We start from the raw sequence: 19,825 nt of genomic DNA on the forward strand, positions 1-19,825 counted from the left end.
ATCTGTATGCAAATGACACCGTGGACATGTTCTACTGTCGGGTGCGATTCCACTGGAGTCAATGCAGACTAATGCCCGCAGACATTTAAGATGGATTTTGTTGTAAAGAGTCACGCAAACATTGGGTTTCGCGCTTTTTCTGGCTTATGTCAATTTAAAGATGTGCTTTGTCTCCTTAGCATCAACCTCAGATTGCTTATGAGTTGTAAATCAAAGGTTTGTTATCTATATATTAAAGTGGATATAGAAAAATTGAAAACCACAAATATAAAGAAACTGTCCCACATGTCATGTTTACAAGGTGACGATGCTACAAACTCTGTGGCACTGTACTTCATCACTTTGGTAGATATTTAGTCAACGATCAGTTTATGGAATTTGTTCAATATTCGTCAAGTGATAATCAGAGTTAGTGGGATGAGTGAAAACTTTGACCGGCCAGTGACACAGATGAAAGGTCAGTTCTCCATCGGGTACAGAGGGAATCCATCCAATATTTGAGGTATGTAGTCCAACTGGTCCTAGAGAATAAGTCCTGTGACTATTGACGTCTGTAAGGATTCGTCCTCTTGGCCTCATGAACGTCTGTACAAAATGAAATGTCAATCCCATATAACTGCATCTATAGAGCTGTGCAGTGAACATGGCTAAAAAGCAAAGGTCAGAGAATGAAGTCTCTGAATCTCCTGATCCGACCGAGTGACCCATCATTTCTCTTTATTTTTCCATCACCAAGCCTCCACTTGAAACCACTACAAGATGTTCTGCTCTCCTGCCCCCGACTGCATGAGGTCATCACCTCGGATTAACATGGCGTTGTGCTTTGAGGAAGAGCAGAGGAGCGACTGGTTCGAGCTGATAAACAGTCGCTAGACGGGAACCAGGTGAATACCCGCAGCCTGTTTCTGGTTCAAAGGGCTGACATCGAGCGGGCCATAAAGGTTTTGCCGCTGTACTTTCTACTTTCTTCTGCAGCTTCTGCCGGACGTTATCAGCGACGTATATTTACGAGGTTCTGGGCTGTGCATGCTGGGGTGGATTTGAGGGCTTAGGGTGAGTCGCCCCTTTAGGTATCTCCATGTGTGGGGAGAGGCAACTGGGAAAATCTTTCACTGAAAGGAAGGAAATCTAAACAATATACCACATTTCCTCTTTAATCACATCTTTTAATCAGTGATTCATCGTAGGGCCGACGGCGTTTAGGTTGCCTGAGCATCATCTCCCACAGGCTGGAGATAGAAGGAAGCAAACGAGGCAGTAACTTAGATTCAATGACCTTTAAGATCTAACTCGTGCAGCTTTTACCTCCTCAAACGTGTGGGAGTTTGAGTTGATCACTGAGGTCGTGACTTCATTGTGTAAACAGAGTCGCGCTGGCAGCCCATCACAGAAAACACATAAAATATAAAGCTGTCTAGAACCATATATTTTCTTGTCACGTCTCCGTCTCTCAGAGGTTAAACGGGGACTGTGCCTACAAAGTCATTTCCAAAGTATGAACAAGAAAAGCGAGATATAGTCGACTGCAAAGTGTCGTTAACTCGCTGAACTGGTTAACATTGTAACTGTGTTTTTCCATCGTAAACCGCTGTCGAAAAAAACCTGCGTGTGTTGTGTCTCCCCGTTCGAACAGTGTGACTGAAACCAAACCGTGCACTTCAAGATAGTTTGGAAATGTCCGTCAGGTTTCTTTACAGTAGCCTGCAACGCTCTGTGAGAAATCTGAGCTTTTAAAAGTATGCGGCACTATCAAGCAGAGCAGAACATGAGGGTATGAGAGAGGTACTCTGGGCTGTGTGTCACAAACTAAACAGTGGAGGACTGGAACAAATGCACAATCGCAAGTTGCACCAGTCCAACTCTACGCAGACGAAGTTCTCTAATTCACACACGAATAAGAAAAGTTGTTTTTCTGATGTTGGAACGTTTCATTCTGCATCAAAAATATCCTTAAAAACACTTTTTTGTCATTTTCTACAAAGATATTTTCCGATCGATCTTTTCTGATGATCTGGATGTGACCTCTGGACAAAGCAGTTTTACTATGATGGTTTTAACTTGATAATCATTATTGGACCATTTCTGTTAAAGGCAGGAAACAAGCTTGGTCAATAATGCTGAACTCTGGAGGTCACTAATCGAGGGTCATTAATTATTAAATGCCCCCTTTTTAAAAAAAAAAAAGAGCTCTGTTTGAATGAATCCACAAGGGAAATAAACTGCTGTTAAACTGCATTTTTTATTCGTGGTCCATGTGGTCAGACCTTTAAAGTACGAGGCTTCACCACATTCACACATCTGCACCGTGGAAAACTTACTGATCCACACTGAATATTTAGATTTCAAGTGTCCTGTGGTTCAACCGTGAGAGGAAGACACAATTAAAAAGCTCTTCTTCAAAGACTCCAGCAAATGAGCATCATCTAAGTCGCCGAGATCGTCATTAGAGCTCGGTGAAAAACAGTATGTCTGAACCTTGACCCGCGCCGTCACCATCGAAGCCCCCCCACCACCAGACACACACACACACACACACACTCCCCAAAAGATGCTCGGAGATAAAAGCGAGTCGACCCGTCAGCCGTATGTACAGAGACTGGAGATCTGAAAGGAGGAAAGCCATGAAAAATGGATGAGAGAAGAAATCCACTTCACCTCCCCCCCTGGAGGCTGGCAAACCCCCCACAGTGCTCCCACTCATAATCCCTTCTCCTCCTGCACACACACACACACACACACACACATGCGTACATGTGGTGTATGCAAACAGTAAGACAGAGTATAAGCACACACCACCCGAGGCCCTTTGGTAGGTGTTAGATTCAGGAGATACCACGATTTGATTTGACGCTACATTACATTAATAATTGTCTTTTATGACATATTCCATCTCATTCAGGCTGAATCCTCATGAAACCGTTTTTAACATTCGAATCATTCTGCACATTTCCTTTGGTTATGTGTATATTTTCAGTTAAAGATTGTGTTGATTTATTTCTTATTCAAAGGGCTAAATGTATATCCAGGTTCCTCCGGTGAAGCTCTCAGGCTCAAAGAGATGCTCGACAAATTTCCTTAGTCACGCTTTCAATGGCGAGGCTCATATTAGAGAACCATTATGGCCTAAACGCTCGTTCAGAGGCAACAACAAGAAGTACTTAACATGCAGGAGAAGATGAGCTGAGGTTTTCAGTTTCATGGGCAGGGAAATAAAAAACTAGATCGAGAAGATATAATCGAAATTAATAATTAGGGAGTATATGTGCAAGAGAGAGGAGTTTACAGCCATGTGAGGGTGAACCATGAGGCTGTATATAAAGATGGACGACACGCCTCCACTTCCTCCCATTGTACAAAAATGAAGCCAACATATCTTGTGTATTGGAGCTGCCATCTGTCATTTGGAGCCATAGTCTGCCCAGTAGAGATTGTGGTGTCGAGGTCCTGCCGGTACACAAGCTCGACCAATCACAAGTCTGTCTCAGCTGTCAATCAGGATGTTTCACCCGTTTTTTTATCACATCAAGTTACTAATTAAAGCTAAACATCAATCAATCAACTAACTGAAATGACAGAAACTGAGAAAAAAAGATTTTGACCTTTTAGATTGAACCTTGTTTCCGTCCACTGACATGGTGAAGGCAGGTTTTATGACCTACACTGCAACCAGCCACTAGGGGGTGATCAAGATGATTTTTGCCTCACTTTTGTCGTCAAAATTTACGTAGTCAAGGAGCTGTAATGTTGATGCTAACATCAACATTACACCAGCTAATAAAGTTCAGCAGGAGCCAACTTCAATGGTGATTGATCCAATAGCTGTCAACACATTTGAGTTAAACCTCATGATAACAGCAGAGGGAAAGTCATGATGGTTCATCCTCTGGGCACCGTGAACGTCTGCACAAAAACTTCCTCACAATCCATCCAAAAGTTGTCGAGACATTTCAGTCCGGACCGGAGTTGTGGATTGACCGACTGACCGACATGTTGCTGTCCCCGGAGACACGCTGCTGGTGTGGCTACAAACCCCACATGTGACACACACACACACACTCACAGACACACACTTACACACGGTTCCTTCACCACCCGAGGCCCTTTACAAGGTGCGACCCAACTTAAGGCACTCACATGTACTCGTGACAGCGTGTGAAATGCCCCAGTCAAAGCGGCTGCAGCAGCTCTGGCTATCGGGGGCCTCCTTTGAGGGCCTATCTGACGGACTGGCAGTCGCCTGACGAGAAGAAGACGGAGACATGGGGTGGGTGCTGCTGTCACACACACTCTGATTGGCAGCTTCTCTCTGTCTTGTTGTGTCTCCCGGTAGCATGTTACGTTTCACGTACACCTCGACTTGTTGTGGTTAATGTGCCGCCCGACGTGAAGCTGTTTACTGGAACATAATTAACGCGACGTTTGACATAATTGAACTTTAACGACGTTCGAACAATGTCTAATGTCAGCAGTTAATATTAATTACAATCAGAACGGGTTTAGTATTGATGATTGAGGCCAATTAACCACTGTAGGTCAAAGCAATTATTTCATAGACAGAAGTCACTTAACTGATGACTGACTTAATGGTTTATTTGTCAACAGGTTTATGGCAAAATTACGAAACTGATTTCCTCCAAACTTGGTGGAAGGGTGTGGTTTTGTATGAACCCATTAAATTTAGCTGCAGACGCTGATTAAGGGTCAGAACCAGGACTTTCTTTAACTATGTGTCGGTAAACAGTCTTATCGATCACTCAATCACACCCGGCTCAGCCATCAGGGGCAATCTGGGGTTCAGTACCTTGCTCAAGGACACTTTGACGTGCGGACAAGAGGAGATGGGGATCGAACCACTGACCTCTGTGGTTAGCGGATGACCCACAGTACCTCCTGAGCCAGTGCCGCCCTGACAAATAAATCATTGAGCTTATCAGACCACGTTATATTTCTACTACAAGAACTAAACAATCATTCCTACCCTACACTACTCAAAATCCACTACAGACCTGCATGAGGGAGGTGGAGTTCACAGTGAACATCGTTATAGTTTGTCACATCATTTGAGTCACATTACTTAACTGTGCTTTACACTTCTCATTTCTTGCATCACTTTAAAATGTTGCTGCAACGAAACACGCGCTGACCACCATGATGGCACTTTATCTTATCTGCACCCGCAAAAGAAACAAAACCCAAAGGCCCTGCAGCGTTTAGGTTACAGAGAATGAATTTAATAAATGTGGGGGGGAAACAATATTTGGCACCAAGAAACACAACATAACAAGACGTATTAAGTGAGAATAGAAAATAACCTGTTTATATTTGCACATTTAATTTATTCCTTATTGCAATAGACTGAGAATGAGGTGGTGAGTGGTGCACAGACAGTAGAGGGCGCTCTACACTTCTGCAACGCATGTGGTTGATTTAAGGGGAGTCTCGATGAAAAAGTGCTTTTAACAAACATTAGTGCTGCAGAAACAGATGAATTAATAAATAAAGAATATATTCAGGAAAGAGGATTAAATAAATCGTGTCACAAAATGGTTCAAGTCAAATCTTGCAGTTTTTAAAACATCATTATGATAAAATAAAAGCAAATAGATTAATGTCAGGAAACAACTAAATGTTCCGTGTTCACTGTTAATTGAATATAAAGTATAATCACATGTCAGGAGTGGTTTTAAAAGTTTAGTTTCATTGATAATAAACACACACAAAAGAAAGAAATCCTCCATCTTTGTCTTTGTGCTCAACACAAAGTGGAATTAAATCCAACACAGGTTCTCGTTTACAAAGAAGGAGCTGATCATATCTGTGGGTGCATTTTAATTAAAGATGCTTTGTCTGCACCCTGCACTGTTCAAATGAAGCTCAATGGTACAGAGGCAGCATAATTCAAGTTTTGGGAGGAGGAGGAAGAGGAGGGTGAGGAGGAGGAGGAGGTGGTGGTGGTGGAGGAGGAGGAGGGAGAGGAGGGGGGTTATTATACTATTGTCCGCCCCTTAATCCGGTTGGCTCAGAGACTGCCCGCAGGCCAATTTGTAAGTGGTTTGCGTGGCTGCCAATCAAATCAGACATCCTCTCCTCCTCAGGCTGTGGCTACGAAACATCTCAGTTGCTGTGTGGAGAGATTTGACGGAGGGATCCTCTGTGCATGGGCCGTCACACTGCGCTGCAATCCTGTCTCTCTCTCTCTCCACCTCACACACACACACACACACGCGCATGTAATGGCTCGGTGAAATCCGGACGCACACGGCAGGAGGAAAAAAAAACGCGCATGTGAACAATCGTGCGTTTTTTTGCATGTCAGGAGAGGAGGAACTCGTCGCCGGGTCCGCGGCTGCTCGTCTCTTTTTCTCCCCGCTTCTTCTCCCCCCCCCCCACATGTCACTCTAATTCATCGGAGGCATGTGGAACCACCGCACCAGGATTAGGAGCCGCTTCCCGATAGTGTGCCTGCTGCTGACGCTATGGACGGAGGTGAGGGAGCCTCTCTTGTTTTATTTCTGAATCTCATCCAGCCTCGTGAATGATGCGTGAATCCGCCGCGCGTAAAATAGAAGGAAAACCAACCAACCAACAAAAAAAAAAAAAAAAATCAATTAAACGTGTTTTTCAATGTCAAAAGTTGGGTGGGCGTGGGCCGGCGCGTCGCATTAATCGATAATTGAATCGCGTGGCCGTCAGTTGTGCAGCATGTGACCATGTCGCGGTGACAGGGCTGAAGTGTGGGCTCGATGCGGGCGCCGCTCCATGTTGGTTTGTTCACCCCCAAAATCATGTGCGTAGATTGGGAACAAGTTTGGATCAATTTGGCCGCTGCAGCGGTTCGTTGTGCTGCTGGAGAGAAGAAGACGAAGAAGACAACACCCCCACCCCCACCCCATGCTGCAAAGTGTCGCCTGTTCACGTGCTCCATTCATGATGCAGCACATTATTTGGGCACATTTTTCTACATGCGCCAAATGTTGGGTTTTGACGCCACTTGTCCTCCCTCTTTACGCACCGGTTGAAGCAGCCTAAACACCCCCCGACCCCCCCAAAAAAACCACGCAGCCTGTGTCGAACCCTCCTGAATGTGTCTGATTCCCTCTCTTTCCCTACGTGTGTCTGCAGGTGTCCCAGTCCACCGGCTATTTCGAGCTGCAGCTGATCTCCGTGCAGAACGTGAACGGGGAGCTGGCGGACGGGGAGTGCTGCGACGGCTCGCGGGGCTCCCAGGACCTGCGCTGCACCCGCGACGAGTGCGACACGTACTTCCGAGTGTGCCTGAAGGAGTACCAGATGGAGGTCACCACCGGCGGCCCCTGCACCTTCGGAGCTGGATCTACGCAAGTTCTCGGTGGAAATATGTTTTCTTTTAAGAGCGGGAAGAGCAACGCGAACAGAGGCGACGAGCCCGGCAGGATTTTGATCCCCTTCCAGTTCGCGTGGCCGGTGAGTGGACATGTCTTCTGACCCCCTTTTCTTCTTAGGAGAAGCTCGTTGGGGACAACAGGGGGGTTGAAGGGGTCACTCCTGGGTGCATGTGTTCAGAAATGAGAAGGAAGGTGTCTTACAACATCTAATGAATCGCATTCTGCTTCCTTTAAACTGAAGTACGCTCCTATGGATAAAAGTTCATCCACTCAAAATAAGTTCCTCCACGTTACATCGGTTATTGCAACAAGGTTTGATTGATAAAACACCAGAAAGCTCAGATCAAACACCCCAAAGTACAAGATCGTGTGTTTTCTCTCATTGACTGTCCCAAACCCCCCAAAATATTCAATTTACTTACTTGAAATGATCAAAAGTTGCACATTTCCACATTTGAGAACCTGGAAACATCAAATTCTGTCACATTTCATCTTGAAAAATGACTGTCGATCAATTGATGAGCAAAATATAGCAGATGAATCTTCTTTTGAGTGATGAATCAATGAACGGACTGATTGTTGCGTCGGTGGAAGTTCTCGACAGAAAGAACCTGTTTGTAAAGTTCCAGTTTTACATATAACCAAACCAACTTTGGTGCCAAATTTACCTTCACGATTGTGGATCAGGTCTTTGGGGTCCTGTGTGAGGATGGACCCTCATTAAATGAGGGGGGGGGGGTTTGGCAGGGTCCCGTCCTTTATGAGAATTGACACACATCACAGCTAAATGATTGCATGCTCCACCAGGATCCGATTGCAGCTACAGTGCTTCACAGTGTCATCTGGGTCATCTTTTAAAGTCGCCTTGATATACGAGCGCTGGCTTTGTTCCAATCCTCCAGCTTGCACCTGCCAGGGCCGTGATAGGGTCATTAGACAGGGGGAAATGCTTTTGATATGTGGACCCTCTCGGGGGGGGGAAACTACGCTCACTTCTCTTATGGATAAAACCGTTATGGCAAAGCTGTAATTCATCAGGGTAACTTCATCTCTACAGAATCCATCAAGTGATATTCGGTTTGTTCAGACTTCAGCTGTTAGGACCGGACTACGTTGCTGGTTACTGTTGGTTACTGTTAGACGATTCTGGGGAAATGGCAGAAGAAGCAAAGGTAAAAGTCGACTTAAAATGGAAGTGCGTGGTTTGGTTTTCTACAGAATGGGAACTGGGCTGAAAAGGGGGCCACACCTCCATTGTGGTGTGACGTAGGAACATGTGCTGTATCCGCGGGCCCGGCCTGGACGGATGCTCCAATTAACTCCCTAATATAATCATGATTGAGTGACATTATTGTGCGAGCGTGAAAAAGACGTGTTCAGCCGAAGTGTTCGATGCCCCGGGGGCCGCGGTTTGGTGTGTGTGTGTACTGCTGACTGGTTTTAACACCCCTTCCACCCCACTGCTTCCACCCCTGCTGTGGGTGCCAGGAGGCCCCTGGTGGCCCCTGGCAATTAATCTTGTTTTACAGCAGATGAGTGATAGCTGACGGATTAGGCGTGTGAATAAGGTGTGCAGGCAGGGAGGAGGAATCGCGCTGTAGTATTGTGCTGTAGCGCTGAACACACTCGTAGCTGTTTGTTTGATTTAGCCTTTGTTCGGCCTGGATTTGAATGAACTTACTGTAAATAGCTTCGGTCTGTGTCATTGTTAAAATCGCAGCTTGTATTTGATTGAGATTTCTGCTGCAGTGGAAGTGGAGTTATGATAAAATGAAGGAAGTTGTCTTTAGTTTGAACAACGGGCTGTAGAAGCAGAATATGTGCATTTTATTTTGAAGTGTAGTTGCAAAAGAAGTAACTTCATGATCGGCTTTTGGGAAATTTTGACTGCGAGACAATGAAACATTTCTAGAATGATTCTTCACTTCACCAAGAAAATAATCAGCAGATCCATGGAACATGAAATAATCATTATTTGCTGGATTAGATGATCAGCAGAAGATTAAACATTACATTTATTTATCTTCTATGGCCATAAAGTCAATATTTGTTGGTTCAGTTCAGGTAAAACAAGCTTTTTTTCATTTATGGATCCAAAAAACATTATTTTGAGAAATTATGTAGTTTCCTTTTTGTAATTGAACTGTAAAAGGTTAAAAGATAATCTAATTCTGTTGAAATGTGATGAAACTAATAATCAGCAGCTCACTGTGAGAGCTTTTAAAAACAAGGACGTACGTTTCTGTCCCTTTTTGTGTTGAAGGCATCAAACGTGTGATTCAGCCTCCGTCTTTGTGCGTTTAATGATTCCAGGGTTCCCTGCAGCTGAGTGTCGCTTTAGTGAATTAACAACCGGCTTCTACTAAGGTTTTTAAGCTTCAGGGCAAAATGGCAAAGGTGCGATTTCACACCGTAAAGGCCATATATTTAATGAGGGGCGCTATTGTTAAGACCATCAGGTGGTGGGGGGGGGGCGTTTACCACCTGAGCAAACCCAATTTTCTGTGTCCAACCCTGGGTAGGTTTTTTTTTTTTTTTTTAAAGCTATGTGCATATAAAAGCGCTCACCATCACTTACTGTATGAAGCCCTGGGAGTCTGTCACTTGAAGCACTTACTGACACCTCGAGGCGGAGGTGAAGAGGGCTATTCTGGTGTGTTGTCTTTCTGCTAAGTGGCGCTGGCTGATAACGGTGCACTATTCCAGTGCCAGATGTCACGACAGGCCTGCAGGGTCACTTGCAGTGGCGGCGTTGTCGCTTTCCTCGCTGGAGAAACAAAGATGCAGTGTACTATTGGCTGTGTCATCTGGCCGGCTGCCCGTGGAAAACCAAACGAGGGGATGGACCATTCTGTCATCTCCAGCCCGGCGTCTGAATCAACCCCCGAAAAATGAAAGTCATGCAGGAATCGTTCTGAAATGCGAGGAGTGTCCTCTTTCTGATCTGGGCTCAGCCCGTCCTGAGTCATGCAATCCACGCATCATTTGTATAGAGAAGCTGACACAACTATGGCATGAATGGCATCTTGTCTGTGCAAGTGTGTGCAGGTTGAAAACAGATCTCGGTTCAATCAGCATCCCCAAAAAATGTAATTGAATAAGAATCTGCTCAACCAAACCCGGTGCAACACTTTCCAGCGTCTAAGTTCCTCATATTGAACCATTTTGATGCTTTCTGTTGTTGGGAGTTGGGATTAAAGCCATTTCTCAAAGTGCACCTCTCATCTGCTGGTTTAGTGCAGAGCAGTCGATGTGTAACAGTGAATATTATCCGGTGATTTCTGGGAAGTGGTGCTGCTTCTGTGGAGAGACGGAGATCAGAGCCTCTTCTCCCTCCAGTCATCATCACACCACGGTGATACAGTCGATAATGGCTTATTGCATGATGCTTATCCATTGTTTGGGAGTATGCCGTTGATTTGTCAGGTCTGGTTTGTAAAGCCAGTAAAGAGGGTGAGTCTGTATGTTACTGTCACGTCTGAGCTCTGCCCACTCTCAGTAATTTACTGAGTAAATGGCCACTGGATGCTGATTTCTCACCTTATGAGGGTCTGTAGACTGTCAGTTCAATTCACTTTAGACTATTCCAGAAGTAACCGGCCTAGGGATTGAGTGAAGTTTCATTGAGTTTAAACCATGCAACTCATTTAAGTTTTGAGTTTTCCAATGAAACAATCTACATCATGAATTTACTTTTCGTGCCTCCCCTGCCTTCTTTGAAACCATGCTTAGGTCTGAACAAACGGTTCAACATTTTGGGAAATGCAGCTTATTTCGTTTCTCTGAAGCTGCTTCCAGACGTGCACTGGACTCCGCAGTTCCTCCGTAATTTGTCCGGAGGGGGTGCATGTCTCAACGCAAATGTCCGAGTGCGACACTCCGCATTTTCCACAGACTTTCTCCTCCCGACCTCCTGGTATAAAGTCCGTAGGAAAATCCATTTGAGAATCCGAATTCACTCTGTTTTAGCTCCATGTTTGGTCTCCTCCTCCTGAGATTTGACTGTAGAGTAATTACTGATAGCACCAGTATGTTCACCTGATGATTGTTATCTGTTGGTTGGTGTTGAACAGGTCGTGAACACTGGGTTATTATTACGACCCTGATGTGAAAATCCCTAAACGAACACTCTCTTCACATTGTTATTTGATTTATTTTAATTCTAATATATACCTTTTTTAAAGAAACTGCATTCACATGAGTTACCAGATCTAAACCATCTGATATGTGGACTTCACCTATTTGGTGTGGCCGTCAGACATTAAGCAGCCATCTGACTAAGTTAAGGCCTCGTTTGCTCCGTCTGATTGAGTTTCCGTTTTCTTTCCGTGCTGTGTGTGCACTTCAGGAGAGAGAGGGAGACATGTCTTACTTCCATTTGATCACTAATGAAATTTGCCGGTGGAATTTCTCGCCCCCCCCCCGGTGCATCAGCCGGACGTCCGTTCGATGCCTGTAACTGTATCCGCTCTCAACCTGGATGTGTATCCGACCTGCGTTGTCACTGAGCTGGTGAATGGACGCGTGTAGTCAGTCGATCTGCGACCGACACCGACCACATCAAGCAGCTTCGAGCGTTGAATCTTGAGCAGCTGAAGATATTGAGCTAGAGTTTCCAGTTCCCAGCTATTGGAGTGTAAAGATGATCAGGGGATAAAGTGTGTGTGCTGCTCGTGGCCTCTCTTCAGCCGCAGGAAGCTGATCATCTCAAAAGTGGGATGTGCAAAACGACCTCCTTCACATTTTTAACAAGTTAATCTGCACGGACCTGCTGGAAATCGTTTTTCCTGGAACCGACTCAAACTATGTGAATGGTTTTGGCTCGCAGCTCTGGTCGTGCGTACGTCAAATGCAGAGTGCGGCGTGTTGCTGTCAGATTTTTTTGTCCTACTGTCAAGCGTTGATATGCATGACTTTTTCTTTTATGTACAAGTCAAGAAAAGTGGTATTAAGTCCTTTTCAGAGAGGGTTATCGGGACCACACAGGTCAGGGGTGGTGTCCCATTCACACCCAGTTTTCCGGTCTATTTAATTCTGAGAAATGGAAGTTAACAGCACAAATTCAATGACACACTTAACAAGGATTAATGTGTTTTACTCTGTTGTACAAACATTGTGACCTGTAGTATTCGTATGAGGAACAACTAGAGAAATGGAGACGGGTTCATATCCAAGTTTCAAAAGGTTGCAGCTGCATTTCCAGATTCCAGTAATTTAAGATTTCTGACACTGTTTGATAATTAGGTTTCATATTTACACCTTTACTGTCAACTCTTAATGAAAGAGGGAAGCTCAGTAACTGGCATATGATGACTTGTAAGGAGTCGTTGGCTTGAAAGGAAAGGTTGTCTGGACAAAATGTTCCTAAAAGGGACTCGTTGGCTTTTAGCCTGAGTATCTGAACGTGCTGAATTTTGGTGCATCCACATTTCTGTGCTGGAGAAGCTGAAAATATTCACCCGTATCATTTTGATTTGCTAGTTTTGGTGCAGCACGAACAGAGAAAACTAGCCCTGAGCTTTTCTGTTTGGAATCCCTGATCAGTATCAACACGGAAAAATATACAAACTCTTATCTGCTCCAGTATGTTTTTCTTCAGCTCTTAGCGTAGGTGTTTATACTCTTTGGAAATTATGGATGAGGTCGACTGGCTGCGTTTCTTTCCACTTATCAAAGTTTTCAGTTTGTATTGAGGATAAAATGAGATCTGATCTACACTCATCTCATTTATTTTTTATTGGCAAAGGTGACGTTTTACTTTGTGAATGCAATACGCTTCCGCACTATACAGATACATTATAGTGCTTGATATGGAAGAAATAGGACCCGTCTATTCAAACATTTTGATTCTGTACATGAACCCCTCCCACCCTCTCTCCTCATCTCTCTTAGAGACTGCAATTAAAGCACTAGCTATATTTTGGATGCACACACACTCACACTCACAGAGGCTAACGGAGGCCGCCATGGTTAGCCACACCTGATACGGAGCTTGTCAGAGCTGTTGCTAGGAGACGGCCACATAGGCCTCCAGTAAACAATTATCTCTCGTCTCCCTCCCCCATCCTCCCTCCGCTGGTCCCAGTGAGTCTAGTTTAAAGCCACTCACACGGGCCTCACCTGTGATGCAGCTCCGCTCTGTATTGATTATGCAATTAGTCAGTCAGGCCGAACTCCAGAGGTGAAGTGGCAGCTTTTACTGAGACGTGCACGAGCGTGTGAGTGCACGGTTTCACCGCCTCGTCCTTTTATGTGCTGCAGAGAGGCTTCGCTGTGCAGTAAAATCCAAAAATATCCAGTCACAACGGCATCAGACGGCAAGTTAGTGTTCAGGGTCTGTGCTGCTGTTTCAAAATAAAAGCTCCCTGGTGATGCAGGCCTGTGGAAGAGTGTCCGCTGTGAGTTACCACAAGATAAAATCACAACCCTGAGCAGTGAGTATACATCCAGAGGAAGATTTAGTTTGCTGCATCACTTTGATTCTTAATCTGCTTCCTGTTCACACTGGCCTGTGTGAGTGGTCATGTGTTTTCAAGTGTGTTAGTCTGGACAGAGACTATTTCTGTTACTGTGCTGAGACCTCGTCTGGATGGAGACATCTCTGTTTAAAATGCTGTTGATAAATGAATGAGTTGCATGTGGCTCTCGCTGCAGTGAATGTGGAGATCTGTCCTAATCTGCAGCTTCACACGTTGGGACAGTTACAACCAGGCTGGATTACAGTGTCTGAGGGAAAAATCCTTCTGCATAATGTTGTGGTTTCTTGGAACTGAGAGCCAACGCATGAGTCACAGCTTTTCTGCAAAACTAAATATCTATCTATATGCCTTAGATTAGATGATAAGATTCCTGGATTAGTTTCACTTTAAGGGGTTTATATTTAATCTCTTAGTCTGGCACAGTTGAAGAATTTCTTTTACTTCTCGTCTCTTAACGAACAATAAAATACAGTTTCATAACTTGACAGTCAGCAGTATTTTCCATGTGCCTTCATGTGTGACCCCAGACTTGCATTTACAATTTAAATTCTGCACAAAAAAACAAAAAATCCTGTTGAATACATAATATATTTCTTGCAAAGAAGTAGCAAGAAAGTTCTCTTCCCATTCAGACACGGCACATTTTGTACCTTCTGCTCTGTTGCCTACAGACGTGTGTGTTGTTGTTTTGCTCATTAACAGAGTTGCTGTGTGTTGCCTGCACAGCAACTCTGTAGAAACCTGTGGAGACTGAACTCTCACTACAATCTCAACATTAGACTGATCTGTGTTGTGGTGTCTTTGTGGTGAATTTCTCCACCTTATTTGTCGTCTTTCTGTGTACAAGCAGGAAACACCAGCTTTTAGGTCCCATCTTCATTTGAAGCCTCTTCTCTTACTGAAGTGATGTGTTTTCAGCTCCTCAGATTTAGAGTTCTCGGGTCCAGTGGCGTTTCTGCTAATTTTGGACGTGTTTCCGTCTGGGTCGAGATGCCCCAGTTTCCCTCTGGTACTGTCCTCCTTACCTACTTCACTTACAAAGCTGTGAGTCCAAAACTGTGTCTCAAACCATCATAATCTAATAAGCTGGTTTCCAACTAAACCTGTTCACCATGAAAAGTAGATATGCTAAAGTCCTTGCTTGCAACCTGCAGCCACAGTGTATTAGAATACTCTCATTACTCATGTCCAGGTTGGTGCCTCACATGGGCCGAGTGGCTTCATCACTTTTGAATGTTTAAAACCAACATTCAAATTGGTTGGTTTCGTGGAGACCTGTGCATGTTCTAAGTTGGGCGTAGTTTATCAGTAGCTATAATAAAATCATCAGTTTCTGCACATTAGTTTCCTTACTGGCTGGTATCTTGTCACTTTTCGTGATACATTTCTGCAGTTTGTTTTATTATTGTTACTAAATTGCTGCCTCTAGTGGTTGATATGTTGTTGACGGTGGATGCTGCTTTGATATTCTCAGCAGTCAAAGCCAGAATGTGAATAACCAGTAAAAGTAAAACATAATCTTGCTTTTGCACAACCTGTATCTGCACATATTGACGATTAGTCCAGACTCCGTGTATTGAAATAGATTGTGTGTCTCGTCTGTTAAAGGAAAAACAGGAGTCCTTGTGTTATGATGTTGCAGGTATTCCTGTGGGTGCAGTCGTGCGCACGCCAAAGAAACCTGCTTGATTAACCTCTCTCGAGTCTGAAGTCACATAACACGTGTGACACACGCTCCACTTGCTCCACTGTCTGAGGCCGGAATGAATGTTGTGCTCGATGCCAAGTGTTGTTGGAACCATGTGTTTGGGGCATTGCATGGCTTCGATTAAATGGTTGGCAAAAGAGAGACGACCGGAAATGACAGAGGAGACAGAGACGGGGACAGAGGCTTCCAGCCGGACTCAGACTGGGGACATTCCAGCCTTGTGTCACCACTGGGATACCCCCAAAATCTGTATATGCACGGTAGAGATGTAGAAAACTGGCAGCATGTAAATATTACATTAATGTTGCACAACTGAAGATTAACCCTGTGACAGAGAAATCATCTTCACAACACTTTATAAAGTAAAATAAATAATGGAGGAAATCAACTGTATCCTGCAGTAAATAAAGTACTGTCAAGGTCTCGCTTGAATCTCACCTCTCAGGTATAAGTACAACGTGTACCACACAGATCTGCATAATAGATTTGTGTAGTTGAGTATTTCCGTTGTCGCTCTGCATTGATTAGTTTGAATGCACTGTACGTGTGTGTTGCTGTGGTCCACTGCATCCCCTGCCTCTTGTTAAATGAATGGTGTGCAGGTGCTGCAGGCTCCTTGTGGGGGTAATTAAAGCACGTCATTACATGGGCAGTTAAATTGTCACTTTACTGTTGAACCTGTTTGAAATGATAATGGCGCTCAGCTGGAGGCGGGGACTTGTATTGCTCTCCAGTCTGGCGCCCTGTTGCTTTGGATCAGGAATTAGCCTGTTTAATATTTCTGAAGCGTTTCTATTGCCGTAATGGCTCCGTGACTTCTTGAGGCACATTAACGCCTCAGGGAGTCGTTGACAAATATCCGAGGGTGCACGAGAACCGAGGTTTAACGCAACAGTTTAAGAACTTAAAGTTGTTGCATGCTTCTTTGCAGACATGATGCTGACGTTACAACAAGTGCAGAGTATAAAAAGTGTATTTTTGTGACTTCTAGCCTCGTTAGACCAGTACTTTCAGATAAGATGCTTAAATTCATTAATATATTCATAAGCTTTTCATTTAATTGATGTTGTCCTCTAGTATTTTTATGCAAATGTGGATGTGTTGATGTTTGTGTTGCGTAGTCCTGGATCCTGCTGGTTAATTAGCACCGGGAGGGGAGGGGTTTGTTGTATTGGAAGTGCATGGGTAATGACCCTGTTGGCATAGTAGCGGCATGCTCAATGGGCTGTGTGTGTGTCTGTGTGCGTCTACGTGCACAACCGGTACGCACCAGCCGGCCAAATGCCTTGTCATCAGTGTGACATCTCTTGGCACTGGACTCTGGCAAACTGCGTGTTTGTGTGCAGAACTCGCAGCGGAGATGTGACTGTGTGTGTAACCTGCGTCCACAACCACACGTGTAGTTGTAAAGCTGAACATAAATATTGTGTCGTAATAAAAGATGAAAAAACCACATGAAGTAAAATTAACTTGGCACTTGGTGACAACCGCTGCTGTGAATAGGATGTCTATGTTTAGACTGGAGCACAAATGAGAGCTTATTCTCGGTGTTTACTTCAGGAGTGAGTCTGGCTCACGGGCCCGAGTCGGTCCTGTCCTAATCAATCCAACACTTTAATCAGTGTACTTGTAATTTGTCAAGTAAATAAGTCAAATACTCACAGGTACACGCTTCTCAAATGTGAGGAATCTACTACTTTTTCTTGACTTATTGGGAACTATTTCAATACTTTAAAAGATGTTTGACTACTGGGGCTCTAAAAACTGTAATTTGTAATTTAATTTAAAAAAAACTAATTGGGTTTGACATTAATTGGCAAACTTGGAAGTGAAACTGGTCAGTTAAGGATCCAGCTTTCAGGTTGTAAAGACTTCATGTAGATACACACATTTGATTCTACTTATATAAATTTGTCAAGCCCCAGTTTTGTCCACCTTGAATCCTGGAGAAGTGCAGCAGCGATCAGTGCGATGTCAGAAAGGGTCGAACAAGCTGGATGGGTCTTTTACGACCCGCACTGCCAACATCATCACCGCATTTGCAAGGATTTTTGCCACTGGACATGTTTGATCCTCGCCTCTGAACAGATTGAGGAGCTGGACCAAGAGAGATTTACGTTTGAGTTCGAAAACGTTGCACCTTCAAACCCCCAAACTCTCTTTGCCTCTCTCCCATCGGAAACCTCTCTGGCTGAGGGAGTCTAGGCTTTGTGAAGTTCATGACTCCCAGTATCATTAGTAGTTAATTATACCAAATGACTTCTCTTCCAGTTCGTCTTAATTGATTGTAATAAAATATGCCACTGGGCATTTCAGGGTTGATTGATTTTATTGGACTATCATTCATTCTACGATTCCTCATATTGAGGCAGCTAATAATCCCCATTAAGGGCGATGGAGTACCACTGTATAGTTCTGTCTGTAATTTTTAAGATTTGTGTTGGAAGACGGTGCTTTTGTGTCCAGAGACGACACAGCTTGATGCCCTTGCTCTGGAACAGTGTAGACTCAGCCCTAGTAAAACCAAAAGCTGGGATTGACATCACAGATTAATGAAGATTACACGCAGTGATTACTGGCCACGGGATGAATCGTGATGACCTCATGTCCCATCAGAGGGCAATAAATCAGGAGACGTCGGCGGAGAGATCCCTGTGGAGGAGCTGGGAACTGGGAGGTGGACATTCAGGTCACCTCTCAACGACACGGGAAACAGAACTAGCTCAAAGTTACAGACCGCTTTTTAGTGGGAGTGCTCATCTGTGATTTTTATAGTTATTGCATGAAAGACATTGTAAAACATCTACTAGGAATAATTCCCTAAGCTCAGCCAAGATTGGGCAGAAACTGGTCATTCAAGCCTCGGCTCCTCAAACGCAGATGCACCCTTCTATTGATGGCAAGTCGTTGCCAGGCTGGGATCTCGCATGGGATTACACACCAGGCCCGGATCTCACATTCTTGGTTTTCTTCTGATGCAAACACTCACGTCGCCCCACATGCAGAGCGCTGACCCCTCTTTTGAAAAAGGAGCGTGCAGATCCTATGCTTAGTGACCCCAACCTGCCCCGGCTTCCACTTTCCCACTGCCACCTCTCTCTGTTCCCCGTCGATTCTCATTTCAATGGCCACCTTCCACTCACTCATCCGCCGCTCCTCATGGCGTGGGAACCTACACCTGTGGCTCTCCCCAGACCTCACCACTATCTCCTCCTCTGCCTCCACAAGAATGGCCTTTTGTGAAGACCCAGTTGACCCTACCTGGATTCAATAAAGGGACGAGGGCTTGGACCATTTTGTGATGCAAAGATGGCACTTTAGTGTTACATAATGTTGAGAAAACAGATTCCCAGAGTATCTGACACACAAACATTTTTTTTTTTTTGTCACCATGCCCTCCTTCCCTGACTTGAAAACTAGGATTTCTCTCAGTAAATCCTCTAATCCACTAGGGGAAGGGCCAGGTTGGGTTTTGGAGATTTGACTGACTGAGGATTCTTCACAGTCTCTGATAGTCGTCTGAAATGTTGTTGTATGTTGTGTTGCCTAAAAGGTCAGGTTAATAAATTAGTTTTTTTTTTTTTTTTAAAGAGGTTGTAATTTTAAGACTTTTGCAAGAACCACCGTCTGCTTTTCTTTTCTTTTCTTTTTTTTAACTTTAGCCATGCAACCGTCCTGCCCAGGCTCAGTTGCACACATGCTGACACTAATTGTCCTCGTGCTGACTGTGTCTCTTCATGGACAATGGTTTTGATTGGGATGGGGGTGAGTTACGGTGTTGGGACAAGGGTCTTTGTTCAGTAGCCTTTCCCCCTTCCCTCCCCCACTTCTCCCCTTTATCCCCCTGCCCATCCACCTATCTTGTTCCATCCATTTGGGCAGCTGTCACTTAATCCAGCTAATCACAGACTGGGATGGTCTGTGGGAAACCAGACAAGTCCGTGGCTTTGCTCAAGCCCAACACACACTGACTCGGGGGACTATTTAACCAAACATTTACAACATGGAGGCATGCGAGCAGGCCTGGCTTTTGGGTAAACCCAAAAGGTCGGGGTCACAATTCGGGCACCTGCTCTTTCTTTGGTCTGTGGTGAGATTTGTCTGCAACACTTGCATAGTCCCGCACATCTTCCTAAGATCGACATCACCCATCTTTAGGCCACTTGTAGTTCTTCTTGTGTGCATTGGCATACGCACACACCCACTCACATGCTCAGTCTGGGGCAGCCAGCCCACCCTTTTGTGGCGGGGGGAGGGGAGATGGGTGGAAAGGT

The 19,825-nt window shown here is 44.6% G+C and overlaps 1 protein-coding gene across 3 annotated transcripts in view; it reads left to right on the top strand.

Moving 5' to 3' along the window:
- The first annotated feature begins 6,067 nt into the window (after window positions 1-6,067).
- LOC118099231 (protein jagged-2) overlaps window positions 6,068-19,825 on the top strand; it is a 39,119-nt gene continuing 25,361 nt past the window's right edge. For all 3 annotated transcript variants that reach the window (XM_035143634.2, XM_035143635.2, XM_035143636.2), the window contains exons 1-2: window positions 6,068-6,486; window positions 7,123-7,443. In XM_035143634.2, the coding sequence (XP_034999525.2) occupies window positions 6,415-6,486; window positions 7,123-7,443 (393 nt within the window). In that variant the 5' untranslated portion in view covers window positions 6,068-6,414. The remainder of the gene's footprint in view (window positions 6,487-7,122; window positions 7,444-19,825) is intronic.

The sequence above is a fragment of the Hippoglossus stenolepis genome, chromosome 20 (assembly GCF_022539355.2).
Source record: "Hippoglossus stenolepis isolate QCI-W04-F060 chromosome 20, HSTE1.2, whole genome shotgun sequence".
Taxonomy (NCBI): domain Eukaryota; kingdom Metazoa; phylum Chordata; class Actinopteri; order Pleuronectiformes; family Pleuronectidae; genus Hippoglossus; species Hippoglossus stenolepis.